The sequence below is a fragment of the Trachypithecus francoisi genome, unplaced genomic scaffold (genome assembly GCF_009764315.1).
Source record: "Trachypithecus francoisi isolate TF-2019V2 unplaced genomic scaffold, Tfra_2.0 Lachesis_group1, whole genome shotgun sequence".
In the NCBI taxonomy this organism is placed as follows: domain Eukaryota; kingdom Metazoa; phylum Chordata; class Mammalia; order Primates; family Cercopithecidae; genus Trachypithecus; species Trachypithecus francoisi.
The window spans coordinates 59,401,211-59,420,544 of NW_022681454.1; the positions used below are offsets into that span (position 1 = coordinate 59,401,211).

A 19,334-nucleotide genomic window follows, 5' to 3' on the forward strand; every position below is an offset into this window, starting at 1 on the left:
TTTATGGGGAAGAAAGCTGATATGAGTATTTTCATTTAAATAAATAGTAAATTGTTTATGATCCTACAGAAAGTTTGTAGCAGCAGAATGACTTAAATTTGGATAAAAGAAGTATCCATGGATGACTGAAGGAACCATTTTTTTCTAAGTATTGCTTCAATTAAAGTAATGATTTTAAATTCAAACCATCACAGAAAGCTGACTAGATATAGTTCAATATGAAACTTTCACAACTTTCATTTATTACAGAGAGCTATCTTTTATATAGCAACATTGTGACAGATACTAGCTTGTGGTCTATTTCTAATATGTGAGTCATTACTATATTTCTCTGTTCTATGACATAATCCCTGGTCATAGCATTCATCAGTCTGGCCTCAAATTTAAATTAGAGAAAAATCCCAAAACTCTTTCCAAGGGACACTCTGTTCCAAATGAAATGACTCCCAGTCTGATTTACTAACGCTGAATGTTTTGGAAACTGAAATGATACAAAATAAAAGATTTTGTTAAAGCAATTTGGTCAATTTACTCTCCAGAGGAAGTCATGCTTTAAAATCCAAAGTAGCTAGTAAGAAACTCCTGGTCGAACATTGGCCAGAATTTCTAGGATTTTGTGACTTTTGGCTTGGCATTACAACATCTTTTTTGTCAGTGTGAGCAATTTCTTAATTCCCAATTCTTATAAAAATAACATTTTAAATGTGCATGACAGCAGTTATTCACTGGGAATTCATAATCAGACTTAATGAAAATTTGATGGCAAAATATCAACTGTAAGACATGTTCTATTCTCAGTTTTTATTAATCTTTATTTTGTTGATGTGGTGATGGGGCTTATGGTGGTGCTGATGTGCCTGTGTCTTGTCCTTTAAGTTCATGAATATTGTTTTGCATCCTTATCAAATGTTAGGTCTTTGCTAGTTTTTCTTTCTTTCTTTTCTCTTCTTATTTTTTATTTATTTATTTATTTTTGCTTATGAATCCGGATTTATTCATGTGACAGGTGGTAAGATGATGCCACACATAACTTTGACTTCACATTCCTGTTGATCAAAGCCTCTCACACCCTTTTTAAACAAAGCTGGCAGTGAAATTCAACATATTGCATAACTAACCAATGTTACATATTGCTCAGAAAACTCTACACTCTCAACAGGAAATTCCAGGAATGAAAGGATTTCTGTTTCATTATCAGAAAGGTGTCTTTTTCCAGCAACCAAAATAGGTAGGGTAAATTATTCCTAGATTGTTAATTTATCTGAAAGTGACTTAAGAACAAACTTAAAACTTTTGAGGTAGGTCTAACATCATGAATTCTCTTTCATCTGAAATAATGCTTTTAAATGTCCATCAGAAACTCTTCAAAGGTTTTTCAAGCAGTGACAAGGAAGGAAAATAGATGGTTTTGACTGTCTAGGAAGTACATAAATCACACATATATAAAAAAATTACAATTATTACTGTTAAAACAGCAACGATGAGGTTCTACTATATAGTAAATAATAATTGAATATATTGTGAAGTTATGCATAAGATAATACTCTTCTAAAACAAATACAAGTTGTGAAGTTAATAGTGATCAGAAATAATATTTCAAATGAGCATTCTCAAGCACAGTATTAGAAATCCAGTTTACATAAAGGACTTTTGTAGTATCATAGAAATACCTTCTCCAAGTTATTTAAAATATCTGATGTTAAAAAGTGTTTTGCTCACTTAGCCCAGAACAAATTTCTGAAGAAAGCAATGAAGACTTCCTGTTTCTGAGAAGCTCAAGGCTTTCAGAAACATTTAAAACTGACATTCTCATCTTTTTTTCCCCCATGTATCAACTCTTTTTGTCAACAAAAACTTTTCTGAGGTCTGCACAGTTGTACAATAGATAACTACCTGCCCCATTCACACAGAAGGTGGGAAAGAAAAATCCAGCTATGATTATTTGGAATTTAGCTCGGCATAGAGCCAATCAGGGTTCACGGATTTGCTCCTCCAACAGATATTACCTGAAACGGGCAGCAAGGGAAATTAGATAATTGGCCAAAGGAAAGAAAACATTCCTGACATTTTATAGCAAAAGTGAAGCAACTTTGAAGCAAAGCTATTCCCTGGATGCTGCTGCTGCTTCATTGGACTGCCAGCCCCCTTTAGAAGGAGACAGTCAAACTGCATTTACATTGCAACGTAAACAGGAGAGTTACTACCTTTCTTCTTTTCTTTTGCATACAAGTAACTCTATCCTCCACTTAAACTCTTATTGCCTTCCTTATACTGATACCCTCGATATGCTTAACCTGATAACAATGTGCTCACATCCTTAGTTACTGCAATTGTATAGCATTTCTTAAAGGTAATATAAAGAATAGTGGATATTTAAAAAAATAGAACCTAAGAAAAACATTTGAAAAGGCCAATGCCAAATACTAAATCGCATAATTATAGGCTTCTCTGGTTTGTTGGAAAAGATCAATTGAGAAGGACACACACACAGTGTTAACATTCATCACAGTATAATGTAATCAGAATTTCTTCTTGTCATTTACATCCTACAATCTCAAATCATAGAAACTATGTTATTTGGTCAATACTTTAATTGTGTAATTGTATTTCTTTTAATATGAAACGTCTTTCTGGGTTCTGAACATTCTTCTGAACGTTTGGATTCCAAAGAAGGAAAATATTAATATCATTCAAACTTTCTCTAAGAATAACCAAGAAATTATTTCCCACGTAAGAGACAACCAATTCAACATTGTAGAGTTTAGAAAAACAGAGGAGTTAACAACAGTACACAGCCCCATCCTTTTCTCTTTAAGACCTACTTGTAAGGGAAAGAACACCGTAAAGTTCGAAACAAAAAGGTATTATCAATATTCATCAGCAAGTATTCACAGACTGCTCGCTGCTATAGTAAGAAATTATGGGAGGCTATGAGAGAAATGCAGGACATCATCACTGGTTTTAAGGAGATTATAGTTGACTTTAGGAAGACAAAGGCAAAATTAAGGAATAATTAAACTCTGCCTCATGAGGTAGTTATTACAAGTACACTAGATGTTCAGAGCAAAGGTGGAAGGAATACCCTACAAATGACCTTGTCAGAATAAGCCTTTTCAAAGAAGAAAGGACTTTGAATCTACCTGGAAGACAGTGAGGGATTTAGAAAGCAGAGCGTGGTTTCAGGTGGGATAAGTTGGAAGCCTCCAGGACCCTTGATATTACTGCAATCTCAAAGACAGGAGTGGAAGGATTGAGGATCTCAACAGCTTAAAATATGGTTGTCAGGAAACACAATAAAATGGTTAGCCAGATTATGGCGAGCCGCTGGGGGTTATTTGCCAGCAACTGTGAAGAAAGTGGTTTGTAATCTGGAAACCATTAAAAATTACTGGGGCAGATTCTCTGGTGCTTGACTGCCAGTGCTGGATTTTCTACTACTTAACTCATGCTCTACTTACTTTGCCAAGTTGCAAAATGCGAAGAAAACTTCTCTAAGAATCAATGTGAGGCTCAAGCAGTAATGAACATGAAAGTGTTTTGGAAGGCAAAAATCATTTATACTGTGTTAGTTTATATTACATTATACCGTGGTAGAATGACGAAAAGAGGATTGCTTTACACAGACAGTTAAGCCTTCAGGCTATCAGGATGATGATATCATTGGATGAATTGTTTTATTTTAGTTGGGAACGAAAATAACAGTTTTTCTCTGCCACCTGGGTATAGTGCAGGTAAGACAAATGGCTTTTGTTTAAACTGATGATAAAGAAGCAACTACTGTTAAAGTGCTGTGTCTTCAGTAGTTCTTGGTGCTGTCATACTCAACCTCAGAGGACCTTTGGACCATCCACGTTTGTACAAAGCCAACATCCAATATGCCTATATAGGAGCCAGACACAGGCAGTGGGCCAGAGTGATTTCCATGGGAAGCCAGTTTACGTGACATATTGCTTCCTGATTAGGTTGGAAAACCCAACAGCCCACTTCTAGTGGGGACTTTCTATCACCAGCTTCTCAGCTAAAGAAGTATTGTTTTTCTTCTTGTGTTCCATAAACAAGCTACAGTGAATTGATTCAGAGTGCAAACCAGGTGAGATATATACATTTATAAGACCTTCAGTAGGAATTGGCAATCTTGTCTCATGATCCATCTCAGATTTCACCATTTGGTGCCAAAAGCAAATTCATATGTTCACTTATGTTTAAAATAGTTTATTTAGAACTAACCTAAACACACACACACACACACACACACACAAAGACACACACAGTTTAAAAGTCAATAACCTATGTAATCAAACTTATTTTTTTTAAAGCAAAGTCTTATCCTATGGTTTATTCCCTGTGGTTAAGTTGAATTTAATGGCCCAAGATTTTTTGAAGTCTTATCACTTCACCAAGGCTTAACTTTTGTCTTTAGATACACTCTAATCTCTAAAATGTCAATAGACTAAATCTTCAGGCTGTTTTCTACACATCACCACTCCCCAGAAAAATGAAGAATTCCATTTGCAGAGTCAGGTATGATGCTGATGACGTCAGGAAGCTGTGAGGACTTCTCATTTAGTTTCCCACAGAGTAAGGCCCATACCACCCAACCTTACTCAGCCAGTGAATTTCTGAAGTTTCCTTCCAGAATAAAAGTTGTAAAGGTCTATGACACCTCTTTCTTGCTCACCAGTGGAGGTGATGGATGGGGGAGTTAATAAAATCATAGGATCATAGGAGACAAGGGAAAGAGTTGTGTTTCATGACTGGTTTCTCATTGCCATCATGCTTACTGATTGTCTTTGCTCTCCTGTGAGAGCAAGGGTCTTAAGAACCAGCCAGAAGAGGATCGAGTTCGATTTCCGTGAAAGAAAGCCAATGTGTCATTCCAATACAATAGCCATTCCTGCATGGAGCAAGACAGTGGAAGACCCTTAAACCTTCAGTGCTTTAACTGCTCCATAGAAAATAGAAGGAGAGAGGGAGAGGAAGCTGGAAGCTACTTCACCCTTCAATTTCAGGCAGCAGTGCAGGGCTCACTGGGGACTAGAGTAGGCCTGTGGGAACAGCCTTGATCATCAGTAATCATGAAACTCCAGAGTTCCAGAAGCCTGTGGGGAGCATTACCCTCCCATACAGTTTGAGGGAAAATAGCCTGGGTGCTGTTGTGCTGCCAGATTGATACAAACCCCTACAAGAAGCTTTCACATGAGCCCCTCAAACTCATTGGCCTCCCACAGCATCTCCAAATGGTGTCAAATACATATCTGGGGGTGGGTCCAGAGCTGGGGCAGGCCTGGGATCCCTAGCAAGCTTTAGCTTGTGCTCACCATACTACACCTCAGCCCCAAGAATACCAAAACCTCTTCTAATTCAGTAGGATAGCAACTGCCAACAGCAAGGTATCTTCCATGGCAATTTGCTGGGTGGTTTTGGAAGATTTTTGTTTAACCACCTGGACACACATGTACTTGGTATATTACAAGTACAGAATTTTCAGTAAGTAGACTTACTCACCAAAGAAGGTGATCTGTGGGGGAGTCAACAAAATTCAGTGGTGGTCCTTTCAGGCCACTGACTTCAAGTGGCAAGAGACAAGGGTCTCTTGTTATCATGTTGTCTTGGCTTCCAAACCTGACTGAAGTCCAGAGAATCATAAAGTCATTCAAGAAAGCTAGAATGACCTGCCTGCAAGGAAGACAGGAAGGACTTTCAGTTTAGAGTAATTCAAACATGCATAACATTTCCTGGATTAATAGTAATAATAATTAGAAAGACTGACTTCGAGAAATTTTTCTCAAATCAAGGGTCTTGCTACTTTGGTTTCACCTTTTCTCTCTAGAAGGAGAGGAGCAGCATCTCCCAGAGGGCTGCCTGCCTCAGAAACGTCAGCATCTCTAGTCCCCTCAGGCCCAGGGCTTGAGGTCCTGCTGAATCACTGCTCCCTTCTGGCTGGAGCCACAGCTCCCTCCACCGCGGAGCAGGTGGAGAATGTCCCTCTAGGTAGAGGTGCCCGCAGCTCCTCCAGGCCACCCTCCCCACTGTCTGCCCCTCTCCCCCAACCTCTTCTTTCCACACTGCCCCCTGAGTTCAGGGAATTTCCCCAGCATCCCAAAGCTTGAGTTTCCTGTCAGCGGGGAGAGATGAATGTAGATAAAAGGAGTGCAAAAGGCACTAGGAAGCCTCAGTGCTCCGGATCTTCCAATCTCTGCTCCTCCACTCAGTTCAGGAACCCGCGACCGCTCACAGGGATCTCTTGACCACTATGAGCCTCCTGTCCAGTCGCGCGGCCAGTGTCCCGCGACCTTCGGGCTCCTTGTGCGCGCTGCTCGCGCTGCTGCTGCTGTTGACGCCGCCAGGGCCCCTCAGCACAGGTGAGAGCACCTGGCACAGGGGACGCACTGGGGCACAGCGGTGCTTCCCAGCCTCTGCGGGGCAGTTGCCTTCCTGGGAACTCACCAAGCAACCTGCCCTATAAAGGTGCCTCTCTTTCTTCTCCAGGTGGTCCTGTCGCTGCTGCGTTGAGAGAGCTGCGTTGCAGTTGTTTACAGACCACGCAGGGAGTTCAACCAGAAACGATCAGTAATCTGCAGGTGTTCGCCATAGGCCCGCAGTGCTCCGAGGTGGAAGTGGTGTAAGTTCTGTGCTGCTCTGTCCACTGTGACCTTGATAGAGGAAAGTCCCGCAGCCTAGGTCTTCAATCTTTCTATCTCATGAGTGTATCTTCCTTTTCTTTCCTTCAGAGCCTCCCTGAAGAACGGGACGGAAGTTTGTCTGGATCCACAAGCACCTTTTCTAAAGAAAGTCATCCAGAAAATTTTGGACGGGTACTTGTCACTTTGATCTTTGTGGTTTTTAAATCTCATCTAGGGAGACCATAGACTTCACAAGGTCTTTCTTCTCTGTACTATTTAAGTAACTTTTCATGCTTAGAATTTAAAGGTTGCTAAATTGGGAACGTTTTTCTGGATTGTCCTGGGATAATCCTTATTACCAATCTTACATGTAATTACCTGAGCAATTACACACAGCTTGTCGCTAGTTGTGTTCTTTGTTTACCCATTGCTTGTGTTGATTTTTGTATACTCCTTTTTTTCCAAGCATTATAAACGCTGAGTGTTGACACCAGGGTGGAGTAGAAAGGAGTGCGAAAAATGGTTAAACTAATATAATCTTTTTCTCAACAGTGAAAACAAGGACAATTGATGAAGAGAAATGAGTAGGCATGGAAACGTTTCCCAGTCTTCAGCAGAGCAGTTTTCTGGAGGTCTTTGGACCCAGGGAAGACAAGAAGGAAGGATTTTGTTGTTGTTTGTTTGTTTATTTCTTTTTCCAGTAGTCAGCTTTCTTCCTGGTTTCCTCACTTTGAAGAGTGTAAGGAAAACCTGTTTGCCCCTTAAGCTTTCAGCTCAGCTAATGAAGTGTTTAGCACAGTACCTCTGCTATTTGCTGTTATTTTATCTGCTATGCTATTGAAGTTTTTGGCAATTGACTATACTGTGAGCCAAGAATCACTGGTTGTTAATCTTTCAAAGTGTCTTGAATTGAAGGTGACTATTATATCTCCAAGAAATATTCCTGAAGGTATTAACTGAGAAGGCTGTGGATTTAATATGGAAATGATGTTTCACAATAATTCTGTCGATGGAGATACACTGTTATCTTCACTTTTTTAAGAAATATGAAATATTTTAATGTTTCTTGGGGAATATGTCAGAGAATTTTCTTACTCTTGATCATGGGATACTATTTAATTATTTTGCTTTAGAAAGCTGGGTGTATCGCACCTTATCTATCTAGAATATATTTCCTTATTCAGAATTTCTAAAAGTTTACATTCTATGAGGGCTAATATCTTCCTATAATTTTAGACATTCTTATCTTTTAAAAGTTTTGACCATTTTGTTATGAGGAATTACATATGTATTACATTCACTATATTAAAATTGTACTTTTTTACTATGTGTCTCATTGGTTCATAGTCTTTATTTGGTCCTTTGAATAAGCATTAAAAGATTTCTAAACTTCACTTACATTGTTTCTCCTTCCTATGCTGTTACAATATGTTTTACTTATCTTTAATTCTATATAATTTAAAACACTAACTCTGCTCCTCTGCTCCTCTGTGCCTGGCAGAGAAGGCCCTCATTCCCCAATACCACTGCTTTGGTTCAACCTTTCTCCAAGCTCCCTTCCAGTCATTCCTTTACAGCACCAATGGCCTCTGGTGTTTTGGGAAACACAAAGATTTCCTTCTCGAAATTCTTCCCTATCTAAATTGTTTCCTAGACATAAAATAGAGGTTTCTAAGTATGACAGATGATGTTCTTTCTGTCTCATCCCACTCCTGATCAGCACTTCAACTTCCCTTGTCCCTCAAATCCACTATAGTCAGGTGTTCAGTTCCCTAACTGGGTATGTTCTTTCCTAGGCCCATGACTTTACATTTGCTAGGGCCACTACCTGCATATAAGAGGAGGCTTACTCATCCTTAAGAACTCAGTTCAAGTAATACCTCCTTTGTGTCTTTTGGCTTCTGATTTGATATTCCCATAACATCTCATTATCTGAATTACAACAAAAATACTGCATTGTTCTTATTTATTTATCGGTTTCTTCATCCACTGTAGCTCTCCCAGAGCATTAACCATGTTATATCTACCTCTGCATCCCCAATGTAGCATTAATGCATGACTTAATGAATTAACAAGTTATCCCGATCTTCAGGCTGTCAGATACTGTTCTAAATTCAATAACCTGGCTCATGGTAGGTGTTTTTTTTGTTTGTTTGTTTTTGAGACTGAGTCTAGCTCTGTTGCCCAGGCTGGAATGCAATGGCATGACCTCAGCTCACTGCAACTTCCACCTCCCAGGTTCAAGTGACTCTCCCACCTCAGCCTCTTGAGTATGTAGGAGCACAGACACCTACCAGCATGCCTGGCTAATTTTTGTATATTTGTAGAGACAGGATTTCACCATGTTGGCCTGGGTGATCTTGAAATCCTGACCTTAGGTCATCGGCCCGCCTCAGCCTCCAAAGTACCGGGATCACAGACATGAGTCACCATGCTTGGTTTTCATTAAATTATAACTTGTTTACCCTCTTTTCTCCTTCTCTAGCAGTAGTCCAACAAGGGGTCTGGCATGTACAGTCCTCTCAATCTATAATACCTCCCCTCACTTTTACCAGGGTAACTACCATCCTTCCTTCTGGAATAGCTTGCCTTTTACTTCCTTGAGGAAACCTCTCCAACCCTTACTCCTACCTTTGAGGAGGCCCCTTTTATACCCTCTCCTAGCACTCTGTACTTTAACTTCATAAAATTTTCTCACCGAAGTTACTGTAGAGTTTATTGAGTCTATGTGTTTATTGTCATCTGTTTAGGGTCTCTCTATTCTAGCTTCATGTAAGCTTCATAAGAGCAGGGACAATGCTTATCAACTTCATCTCAGTTCTTAGGACAGTGTCTAGCACATACAAGGTATTCAAAAAGCAGGTGATCTATGCTAAACAAGTCCCCTTGTCACTCTAAAATTAAAAGAGCAATTTCATTTAAATACATATTCTTAGGTATTTATACTTAACATTTCCCTATCTAAATGACAAATGAGGTTGTCTCATCCCAATCCTGATCAGTGCTTCAACTTCCCTTGTCCCTCAAATTTACTATATACATACCTAACAATAGTTATTTATATGAAATTGCTCTTTTATGAAACACAAGAAAAGGAAAGAAAGAAGATTAATTATATTAGTATGTATGTACATACATTCACACTGCAGTTGGATTATATTATACATGTTTATACTGGCATGTACTCGTATAAATTTGAATATGCTATGACTCTTTTTTTCTTTTTCTTTTTTTTTTTTTTTTTTCTGAGACAGAATCTCGCTCTGTTGCCTAGGCTGGAGTACAGTGGCATGATATGGGCTCACTGCAACCTCTGCTTCCCGGATTCAAGCGATTCTCTTGCCTCAGCCTCCAGAGTAGCAGGGACTGCACACAGCTATTTTTTTTGTATTTTTAGTATAGACAGGGTTTCACCATGTTGGCCAGGATGGTCTTGATCTCTTGACCTAATAAACCACCTGCCTTGGCCTCCCAAAATGCTGGGATTATAGGAGTGAGCCACCGGAGTCTTTTAAAGAAGTTCTGTAAACTATATACTCTCTATATTTCTGTCAATTACATAATAACTATCAGAATATATGATGTATTTGTATAAATTTTATCAATCAAATATTAATTTATTGATATTAATCGATAATCCTCTTACATGCCTGTTATCTTTGCAGGACCCTTATGATCTGGAAATTACAAAGATGAGGAACTCTCAGTCTAAGTTAAGGTTTTCTGCTGCAAATATACTCAGTTTTTCCACAGAACAAAGATTTTCCAGTAAGAACAGTGGAAGAAAGGGGAGAAGAGGTGAGGGGAAGACGTAGAAGACAGAAGACTAGAGGAGACAAGGATGAGAGGGTGTTGGAAGGGCCATGACTTGTCTGCTTTTTTCCTTTCTATTTTCTTCCTTCTCTGCTTTTCCTTCTTCTTCTCTTCCCTCCCCTCCCCTTGCTTGTTCTCCTTCTCTCCCATCATTCCTCATTTCTGCTTATTAGTGAGAAGTTAAATAATTATATTTAAAAGAGTAGCAGAAGAACCCAGGTGCCCCAGTAGGAATCGCAGCCAGCAGCCAACACCAACTACCTCTCCTGTGAATCAAGCCATTAAAATTTTGTTTTAAATTATTTTATTATTTTTCTTATTTCTTAAAAAAATGTTGTGGGTTCATAGTAGCTGTTTATATTTATGTGGTACATGAGACGTTTTGATACAGGCATGCAATGTGAAATAAGCACATTGAGAATTCGGTATCCATTCCATCAAGCATTTATCCTTTGGGTTACGAACAATCCAATTACATTCTTTATGAGTTATTTTAAAATGCACAGTTAAGTCATCATTGACTATTGTCACCCTATTGTCCCACTTTTTACTTTCAGCCACTTTAGCTGCTCCTGACTGCACTCACTTAAGTAAGCTTAGCAGAAGAACCTCACGCTAACATACAGAATTATCAGAAACAATAAATTAATATTTTAAGCCACTAACTATGAGGTCGACTTATTACACAACAAAAGAGAATTAATGGTATTTGTTAACAATTTAACGTGTTTGCAGGCTCTAGAACATTACGTTGGAATTTCCTTAATGAATGAGTACGTAAGGAAACTAGGTAACTTGCATACATTTGAGATTTAACAAATGTTATTAATCAATGTAATTTAAAACACAAATTCTGAGTCCTGCAAAGCTTGGAAGTATTGTATATAATGGCACCTAGAAAGATACCTTCCCCTCAACTCCTTCACCCTCCCCACTTTCCTCCCCCCTCCCCACTCTCCTCCCATTTTCACTCCTTGCTTCACCTCTGAGTAGTATACAGTAAAATCTCAATTAACATCTGAACAATTCTTGTCAACTCACAGTTATACGGTAAGCACATTTGGTTTCAGCACTTACAGAAAAGCTTTTGATGGATAGTCTTTTAAATTTATTGATGAAGATACTTTAACAAACAGACTCAAAATTGTACTATCCTTAGCATTTTCAGTACCAATTGCTTTTATGATTGATTTGTAGGTGGTAGTCTACTTCCTTCATACTTGAAAGAAGAATTTGGGAAATGAGTGTTAAAAATGTTCTGTATGAGGCAGAGAAGAAGTAATCTATGTCTTAATTTTATAGATAGTGGTCCTCCAATGTCTCTAGATATTTTCTTTTAAAATAGCTAACATAGAATGTGCTTTGAGTCTTAGATAATTTGCTTGCTTCCTTCATGACTCTGCTATTTATAAGATGACTTAAAGAAAAAAGAGCTAAAATAACTTAGCACTCCCAACACACACATACACAAACCCACAATGACAATGTAAGATTAATAAAATGGCTGTCAAGTTATCTTAAAAACAAGGAAAAAATAACTCTTTTCTAATTCTAGCATTTATTTAAACTATAATTTTGTATGACTGTATGATTTTAACTGAATAAGTTATTTAAAAATATCTTTTAACCAGTTTTGTACACTCAGTTTATCATGATCTGTACTGTGTTTCTCAGCATGGAAATGGAAGGGAATGATGCAAAAGACAGTAACAGCAGTTAACGGTGGCAGTTGTCATCATAGCAGCAAGAGTAGAGTATTTTTCATATCCTGTTGCTTTACACAAATATTTTAGGCCTGATTTTTTAAAAACAAATAATCAAATGACCAAGTCATGCAAAGAGAACTTTGTAAAATCTGTTACGAAGTTCAGGCTCAATCAAATGATGCTTAACCAATATTTTTTGAATTAATAAAAACTAGCAAAATATTGTTTTGTATCAAATGCTGACTGACATCCTTATGAAATTTTGATGACTCAAGAAATCTGTTACTACTGCCTCATGGATTTTGCTGATGATGCATTTTTTGCAACAAGCCACATTTGTTGATTAAGGCAATGACTCCATGATACTGGAGTCACCTCTTTCCTGATGTCAACCCACTAGTTGGTTTCCTGGTAGGAAAGAGCCTACCATTTTCCTGGTATCAACCCAGTCAAAAATATCATTACTTTAGAAAACTTTTCATACAGTTTCCTCAAAAAGATTAGGGACTTTTAGGAAATCTTACTAATGAAAAAGGAAAGAAATCTGGATAGCATTAAAGTAGGGAAAGAAAAAGTTGTCCAGTGAGGCCAATAAACGTTCTCAGCAATGTATTTTGGGGTTGAACAGAAAATGAAATGTACTATGAATAGTGTTAAAAAAAAAAAAAAACCTTTATATCTTGCTCTGGAAATGGCTTTGATCTTATGTTTGAATGAAAATGTATATGACTTAAGAATTCACAATATCTCAAACTCACTAATGACAAAAGCCTATAAAGTTATCCCACAGGAGGAAATAGAAGTCTGCTCTCCTCATTTTGTGTCCTGTTGAACTTACCTCTGCAATTGACTCCACATCTCAACTCTCAGAAGACCCCGAATTCTCAGCTTACACCCTTCCTTTAAGTTTGCTTAAGACCAGAAATTTCTGTGTCGAGACAGGGAGAAAAATCATTTCAATTAAATATGTTCTAATGCTAAACTCTAATTTATAAGAAAAAATAAATTGGGTGGAGAAAAATAAGACATACATTCATCAACTGAAACTAAGGTTAGTGAGGCAGAATAATTTTATACATGTTTATTGAAAGCCAAATGGGAAGATAGACCTGGGAAGACACAACCACAAAGTTGGGGGTGTTTTAGCGTCTTTCACAAGTTACAAGGGTTTTATATAATAGAAAAGCTTAAAATAAGGCAGAAAAAACTCTTTATATGAGAGTTGTCTTCTTTTCCATGGGAGGGTACAATACCAAAGTTAAAATCATTACCTACAGATTACAGCATACAGGCTAAACATCTACATGCAAAACAATCAATCAAACTTTTTGTTTCAGCTAAACTTAGAAATAAATCATTGTCCTATTTAGTGTCAGTAGGTTCTACATTAATTAGTACATCAATCACCTGAGGAACTCATAATAAAATACTTTACTCAGAGGTGGAATGTCACCATCAAGTCACGAAACATTTCCAAGGCGAGTTCATTTGGAAGTCTGCTTACTTCTAAAGTAAACTGCCAAATGTGGTCTGTAGGTTATATCACATTTAAAAGCAGGACCTGAGAACTTGAGTAGACATAGTAGATAACTATTAAACAATAGGGAAAATTGGCTTGAAAACAAAAACACGATTAAAAAAATTACTACATTCATCCTTTTGATAGAGAATAATTTTGAACATTTAGTATTTTAAGTATTTCTTCTAAAATTTAAAGATATGAAAAGTAAAAAAAGAATATGGAAAATTTAAATAATATTCTGTGAGACTTATACATAGTTGTAAAAGGGAGAAAACTTGTTGCCAGGGCCACTTGTATCTGCCTCTTCTTTATTGACAAGCTTCCAAATCAATATAAATAGTATAGTTGCTTTGGGTCCTGTTGAATTTGGCTTGGAATATAGGTGATTAGAAAAGATAGGCAAACTTTCATGTGACACAAATTCATTGATTTATTAATTATTTAAGACCTACTTTGTATTGAAGCATCCTACATGTTATAGGAGACATGAGACATTCAAAGAAACACAGGACATGCTACTCCCTACAAAAGTGTATGGTTCAGTTGAGGAAGCAAGTGTTACAGATGGGACAGAGAACCAGAAAATAACATAAAGCCAACATGTAATGTGTAGGTCCACCTCTCTATCTTTGTAGGGTTAAAGCATTTCAGACCAAAACATTTAATTTGGGTCTGAGAATTCAGGAACAAACATTTTGCTTGGTAAGGCATTTCTTGCACAATTTCTAATAGGGCAAAACTGGAAACACCCTGAAGGGCACCAACAAGGCAAGGTTGAGTAACTATTGTTCTTACCATAGGACGTCATGTGGTCATTAAGAAGGATGGGGGAAAACTACATTAAGATGGCATGAAAAGATACTGAACACATATTTTTTGAAGGAAAAAAGGCAGCTGTATAGTGATCCATATACAATACTTCTATGTATATGTGTATCTCTATGTCTTAAACATGTCTCACTATATACATATACATGTGTGCATATAAATGCAGATAGAATTGAAAACTAATGCAAAATTGTTACCAATGTTTACCACTGAAGAGTAGGAATGTGGAGAAATGATGAAGATAAATTTGTGTTTTATTTCAAATATATCTGCAGTGTATGAATCTTTTGCAATAATTATATAATTTTTCTGTTATAAATAAAAAGAAAAATAAATATGCTGGGTCCTGCTTTTTAGGTATTCTTAGGTGGTAGAAACAAGTAGCTCATTTTGTAATACAAAGGAGGATGAGTTTCATTTGTAGTTTCTAGATGAAATTATAAAATATAATATAGATTGAAGGCGGAAAGAATCCAATAACCTAAAATCCAAAGACAACCTTTGATGGCAATTAGCTCTTATTTTATTCACATGCTCAAAACCAGTCCCATTTATCAACAACCATTAAAAGAACATTTGCTTTCTTTGGCACTAACAAGGAAAGATAACTTTCTCTTTCAAGGGCCACATGTTTGTGCCTTCAGGTGCTCCTAAAGCTTTTATTAAGCCTAAAAACTGCATTATAGAAATGGCAGGACGTATTGTTATAAATCACACAAAGAAAACACATGTAGTATTTCAGTCTAGTTCTTACCTTCTTGAACGGAGTTCTTACACATGTGTAAGAGAGATAGGTATTGAGAAAGGGACAGAAGGAATGTGAAGTGATGCATAATATGCAACTTAGTAACAATTTTGGCCTCTCTGGTCTTTCTCTGGGTTGGGCACAGCTTCAAATGCTTATGTGTGTATCACCACATACCCTCACTTCCTCCTTCCCTCCCTCTTCCTTCTTACTCGCTTTGAGAGAGAGCGAGCATATAAATGACATCTTCAGGGCATGGGAAGCCACTTATCTGCAGACTTGTGGGCAGTAACTCACCCTCACTCAGCGGTCTTCTGGCTCTGGAAACAACTCTAGCTCAGCCTTCTCCACCATGAGCCTCAGACTTGATACCACGCCTTCCTGTAACAGTGCCAGACCACTTCATGCCCTGCAGGTGCTGCTGCTTCTATCACTGCTGCTGACTGCTCTGGCTTCCTCCACCAAAGGACAAACTAAGAGAAACTTGGTGAAAGGCAAAGGTAGAGGCCCTGCTTCCCTGCACCTGTTGCTGTTTCTGCTACACCTGTGTCTAGGGGAAAGACTAGCTTGGTGCCTCTGGGGCTGGAGAGTGCCATTAAATCAACAACTCCAATTGGAGGAGGCACATGGGGGGCGGTGGGGGTCACTTCTCACTTCTTGTGTGCTGGGCATTCTGCTGGGCACTTTACTAAAGCTTTACAGATCATATTCACAATAGCTTTATGAGAGAGGCACAATTACCCTCAATCTGCAAATAAGGGACCTGAGGAAAATATTCCTGGCCACCAATAGGTAACATTTTCTACCCTAGAGGAAAGTCTAGACAGTGACTTGTACATTGAACTGCGCTGCTTGTGTATGAAGACAACCTCTGGAATTCATCCCAAAAACATCCGAAGTTTGGAAGTGATCGGGAAAGGAATCCATTGCAACCAAGTAGAAGTGATGTAAGTTGCTGTTTCTGTGCTATATTTTTATCAGGGAAACCCTTTACCTCCATCTGCATATGCACTCGTTTCCTCCAGTCTCATGGATTAGTTCTGATCTTCAGGCCAGGACACCAACAGATAACCCTGTTCTCTCTTGCAGAGCCACATTGAAGGATGGGAGGAAAATCTGCCTGGACCCAGATGCTCCCAGAATTAAGAAAATTGTACAGAAAAAATTGGCAGGTGATGAATCCACTGATTAATTTGTTCCATTTCTACCACACTTCTTTAACTCCCAGGAAGGGTAGAATTTTGAAGCCTTGATTTTCTAGAGTTCTCATTTATTCGGGATACCTATTCTTACTGTATTAAAATTTGGATATGTGTTTCATTCTGTCTTAAAAATCACATTTTATTCTGGGAAGGTTGATTAAAAGATGGCAGAAGGAAGATGAAAATAAATAAGCCTGGTTTCAACTCTCTAATTATTGGCTAAACATTGGACTGTGCTTTGCATTTTTTTCTTTAAAAATTTCTATTTAAACACAGCTTAGTTGATTTTTCCTGCTCTGCTTTATGGTTATTAGACATACTCATGGAGATTATTAGATATCATAATGGGCAATGATAATAGGAATCACATGGAGCCCAGCAGAGAATATTTGCTCAATACATTTTTGTTAATATATTTAGGAACTTAATATAGTCTCTCAGTGTCTTAGTCCTAGGATGTCTTATTTAAAATACTCCCTGAAAGTTTATTCTGATGTTTATTTTAGCCATCAAACCTTAAAATAATAAATTGGTGAATATGAGTCTTATAATCTGTGGTTAATTTAAAGTGAATGTATTTGCCACTAGTAGAACAAAAATACATGATGAAAATGAATTAACATATCTATATAGTTACAATTCTAGTATTAGAATAAGCCTTATAAATAAGTACAATATAGGACTTCAACCTTACTAGACTCTTAATTCTAAATTCTACTTTTTTAATCAACAGAACTTTCATTCATTTTTAAACCCTAAAATTTATACACACACTATTCTTACAAAAATATTCACATGAAATAAAAATTTGCTATTGATTTGTTGTCATCTATTATTAATTTTAACAGAGCTGGGGAAAAAAAACTTGATATTTTACAAGTATGACCAACAAAAGTTACTAAATTGATGATCTGTGTCATTCTCAATGTAGTATGATAGTAGTTCCAATTTATTAATCATTTTAATATGCCAGGAATACTAAGTGTTTTGCATGCATGAACTAAACAATTTTTTAAAAGATAGATATGATCTGGTTAAAAGCACGTCCTCTGGAAAAATGGGGATAATAATATTGCCTGCCTCATAGGGTTTGTGGAAGGATTAAAAGAGTTAATAAATTTAAGGCATTTAAAATAATGTATGTCACAAATAAGCCATATATAAATGTTAGTAATTATTTCTTATGATTATTATTATCCTCCCCCTCATTACAGAAGAGAAAAATCAAGTTTATAGAGTTTAAAATACTTGCCCACTTTTAGCTAAGTACGTAACAGAGTGGGAATTTCAAATTGTGCTCTTAACTGCCACACCACAGTGCTTTCCTCAACTCTCCTTTCTCTAATAAAGAGATTACATTACATATAACGTAGTATTATTCATATACATAATACAACTTGATACATAAATAGCGTATTGTATATACTATAATAGTTATAGAATATCAGGCATCTTACTCATTATGTCTGGTGGTTTCCCACTGAAACTTGACAAGACCAGCTCCTGAGACATGGCACAGTGTTGACACCATGTTTATACCTCCTGAGATGCAGATGTCTTCTGTTTTTGTGTGCATGTATTGAGTTATTCTGTTTACATGCAGGGAAAGAGTAATTTAGTTGCCACTCGGTGCCACCTGGATTCCTTTACACTGCAAACATTAAAATCTGGGTGTAAGATTGTACAAACCCAGTGTGTTGCCCATCCATATGCAAAATCATCCCTCCCCTTCATTCTCTCTGCTGCTAACTCAGAAGGGGCTTCAAGTTTCAGATTAATACACATGTATGAATTACAAAATGTTCTGCAACAGTCATTGTGTTGGATACAGGATGTTCATAAATACAGTCATGTTTTGCTCAGCAATTGGGATACATTCTGAGAAATGCATCATTAGGTGATTTTGTCATTGTGTGAACATCATAGGGCATGCTTACACAAACCTAAATGGTATAGCCTACTACAAGCCTAGGCTATATAGTATAGCCTATTGCTCCTAGGCTAGAAACCTGCACAGCATTTTAATGTGGTGAATACCGCAGGAAGTTGTAATACAATGGTAAGTATTTGTGTATCTAAACATATGTAAATGTAGAAAGATATAGTAAAAATATGGTATAAAAGAGTAAAATCGTACACCTGTATAGAGCAGTTACCACAAATAGAGTTTGTAGGACTGCAAATTTCTCTGGATGAGTTGGAGTGTGAGTGGTGAGTGAACGTGAGTGCCTGGAACATGACTGTACACTTCTTTAGGCTTTGTAAACGCTGTACACTTAGGCTACACTAAATTTTTAAAAAATATGTTTTCTTCAACAAATTAACCTTAGATTACTGTAATTTTTTATTTATAAACTTTTCAATTTTTACACGTTTTGACTTTTGTAAAAACACTTTAAACACATTGTACAACTGTACAAAAATGCTTTTTCTTTATATCATCATTCTATAAGCTTGTTTTCTATTTATTTATTTATTTATTTATTTATTCATTCATTCATTTATTTTAGAGATGAGGTCTTTCTCTGTCACCTACACTGTAGTGCAGTGACATGATCACAGCTCACTACAGCCTCAAACTCTTGGGCTCAAGTGATCTTCCTTGATCTTCACTACAGATGTGCACCATCATGCCCAGCTAATTTTTGAAAACTGTTATTGAGAAGGGGACTCATTTGGTTCCTAGGCTGCTTTCAAACTCCTGGTCTCAAGTGATCCCCCTGCCCCAGCCTCTCAGGCTGGAATTACACCTGTGAGCCATAGAGCCTGGCTAATTGTTTGTTGTTTTGTTTTGTATTTTTTATTTTTCACACTTTTCTGTTAAAATTAAGATGCAAAAATTCACATCAGCCTAGGCCTACATGGAGTCAGGATCATCACTATCACTATCTTCCA

General features: G+C 37.3%; 2 protein-coding genes and 1 long non-coding RNA gene across 3 annotated transcripts; 2 read left to right on the top strand and 1 right to left on the bottom strand.

Annotated features, from left to right (window-relative positions):
- Positions 1 to 6,120: 6,120 nt before the first annotated feature.
- CXCL5 (C-X-C motif chemokine ligand 5) lies at positions 6,121 to 7,909 on the top strand. Its single transcript, XM_033214449.1, has 4 exons — positions 6,121 to 6,362; positions 6,490 to 6,622; positions 6,732 to 6,815; positions 7,176 to 7,909. The coding sequence occupies exons 1-4, from the start codon at positions 6,254 to 6,256 to the stop codon at positions 7,192 to 7,194; spliced, it is 345 nt and encodes a 114-aa protein (XP_033070340.1). The 5' UTR covers positions 6,121 to 6,253; the 3' UTR covers positions 7,195 to 7,909.
- Positions 7,910 to 11,400: 3,491 nt separating this feature from the next.
- On the bottom strand, positions 11,401 to 15,418 carry LOC117085493. Its single transcript, XR_004437978.1, has 3 exons — positions 15,247 to 15,418; positions 12,981 to 13,070; positions 11,401 to 12,210 (listed from the first exon to the last, which is right to left on the bottom strand). It is a non-coding gene; the product is annotated as an uncharacterized LOC117085493 (long non-coding RNA).
- A 64-nt stretch (positions 15,419 to 15,482) lies between these two features.
- Positions 15,483 to 18,239, top strand: PPBP (pro-platelet basic protein). The gene is made up of 3 exons (XM_033214448.1): positions 15,483 to 15,737; positions 16,049 to 16,184; positions 16,327 to 18,239. The coding sequence occupies exons 1-3, from the start codon at positions 15,590 to 15,592 to the stop codon at positions 16,427 to 16,429; spliced, it is 387 nt and encodes a 128-aa protein (XP_033070339.1). The 5' UTR covers positions 15,483 to 15,589; the 3' UTR covers positions 16,430 to 18,239.
- The last annotated feature ends 1,095 nt before the right edge of the window (positions 18,240 to 19,334 follow it).

Coding starts and splice junctions, on each gene's coding strand:
- CXCL5 (XM_033214449.1), top strand. CDS start 6,254: ATGAGCCTCCTGTCCAGTCGCGCGGCCAGTGTCCCGCGACCTTCGGGC. Junction 6,363..6,489: donor GCCAGGGCCCCTCAGCACAG/GTGAGAGCACCT, acceptor TTTCTTCTCCAG/GTGGTCCTGTCGCTGCTGCG. Junction 6,623..6,731: donor TGCTCCGAGGTGGAAGTGGT/GTAAGTTCTGTG, acceptor TCTTTCCTTCAG/AGCCTCCCTGAAGAACGGGA.
- PPBP (XM_033214448.1), top strand. CDS start 15,590: ATGAGCCTCAGACTTGATACCACGCCTTCCTGTAACAGTGCCAGACCA. Junction 15,738..16,048: donor AAACTTGGTGAAAGGCAAAG/GTAGAGGCCCTG, acceptor TTTCTACCCTAG/AGGAAAGTCTAGACAGTGAC. Junction 16,185..16,326: donor TGCAACCAAGTAGAAGTGAT/GTAAGTTGCTGT, acceptor TCTCTCTTGCAG/AGCCACATTGAAGGATGGGA.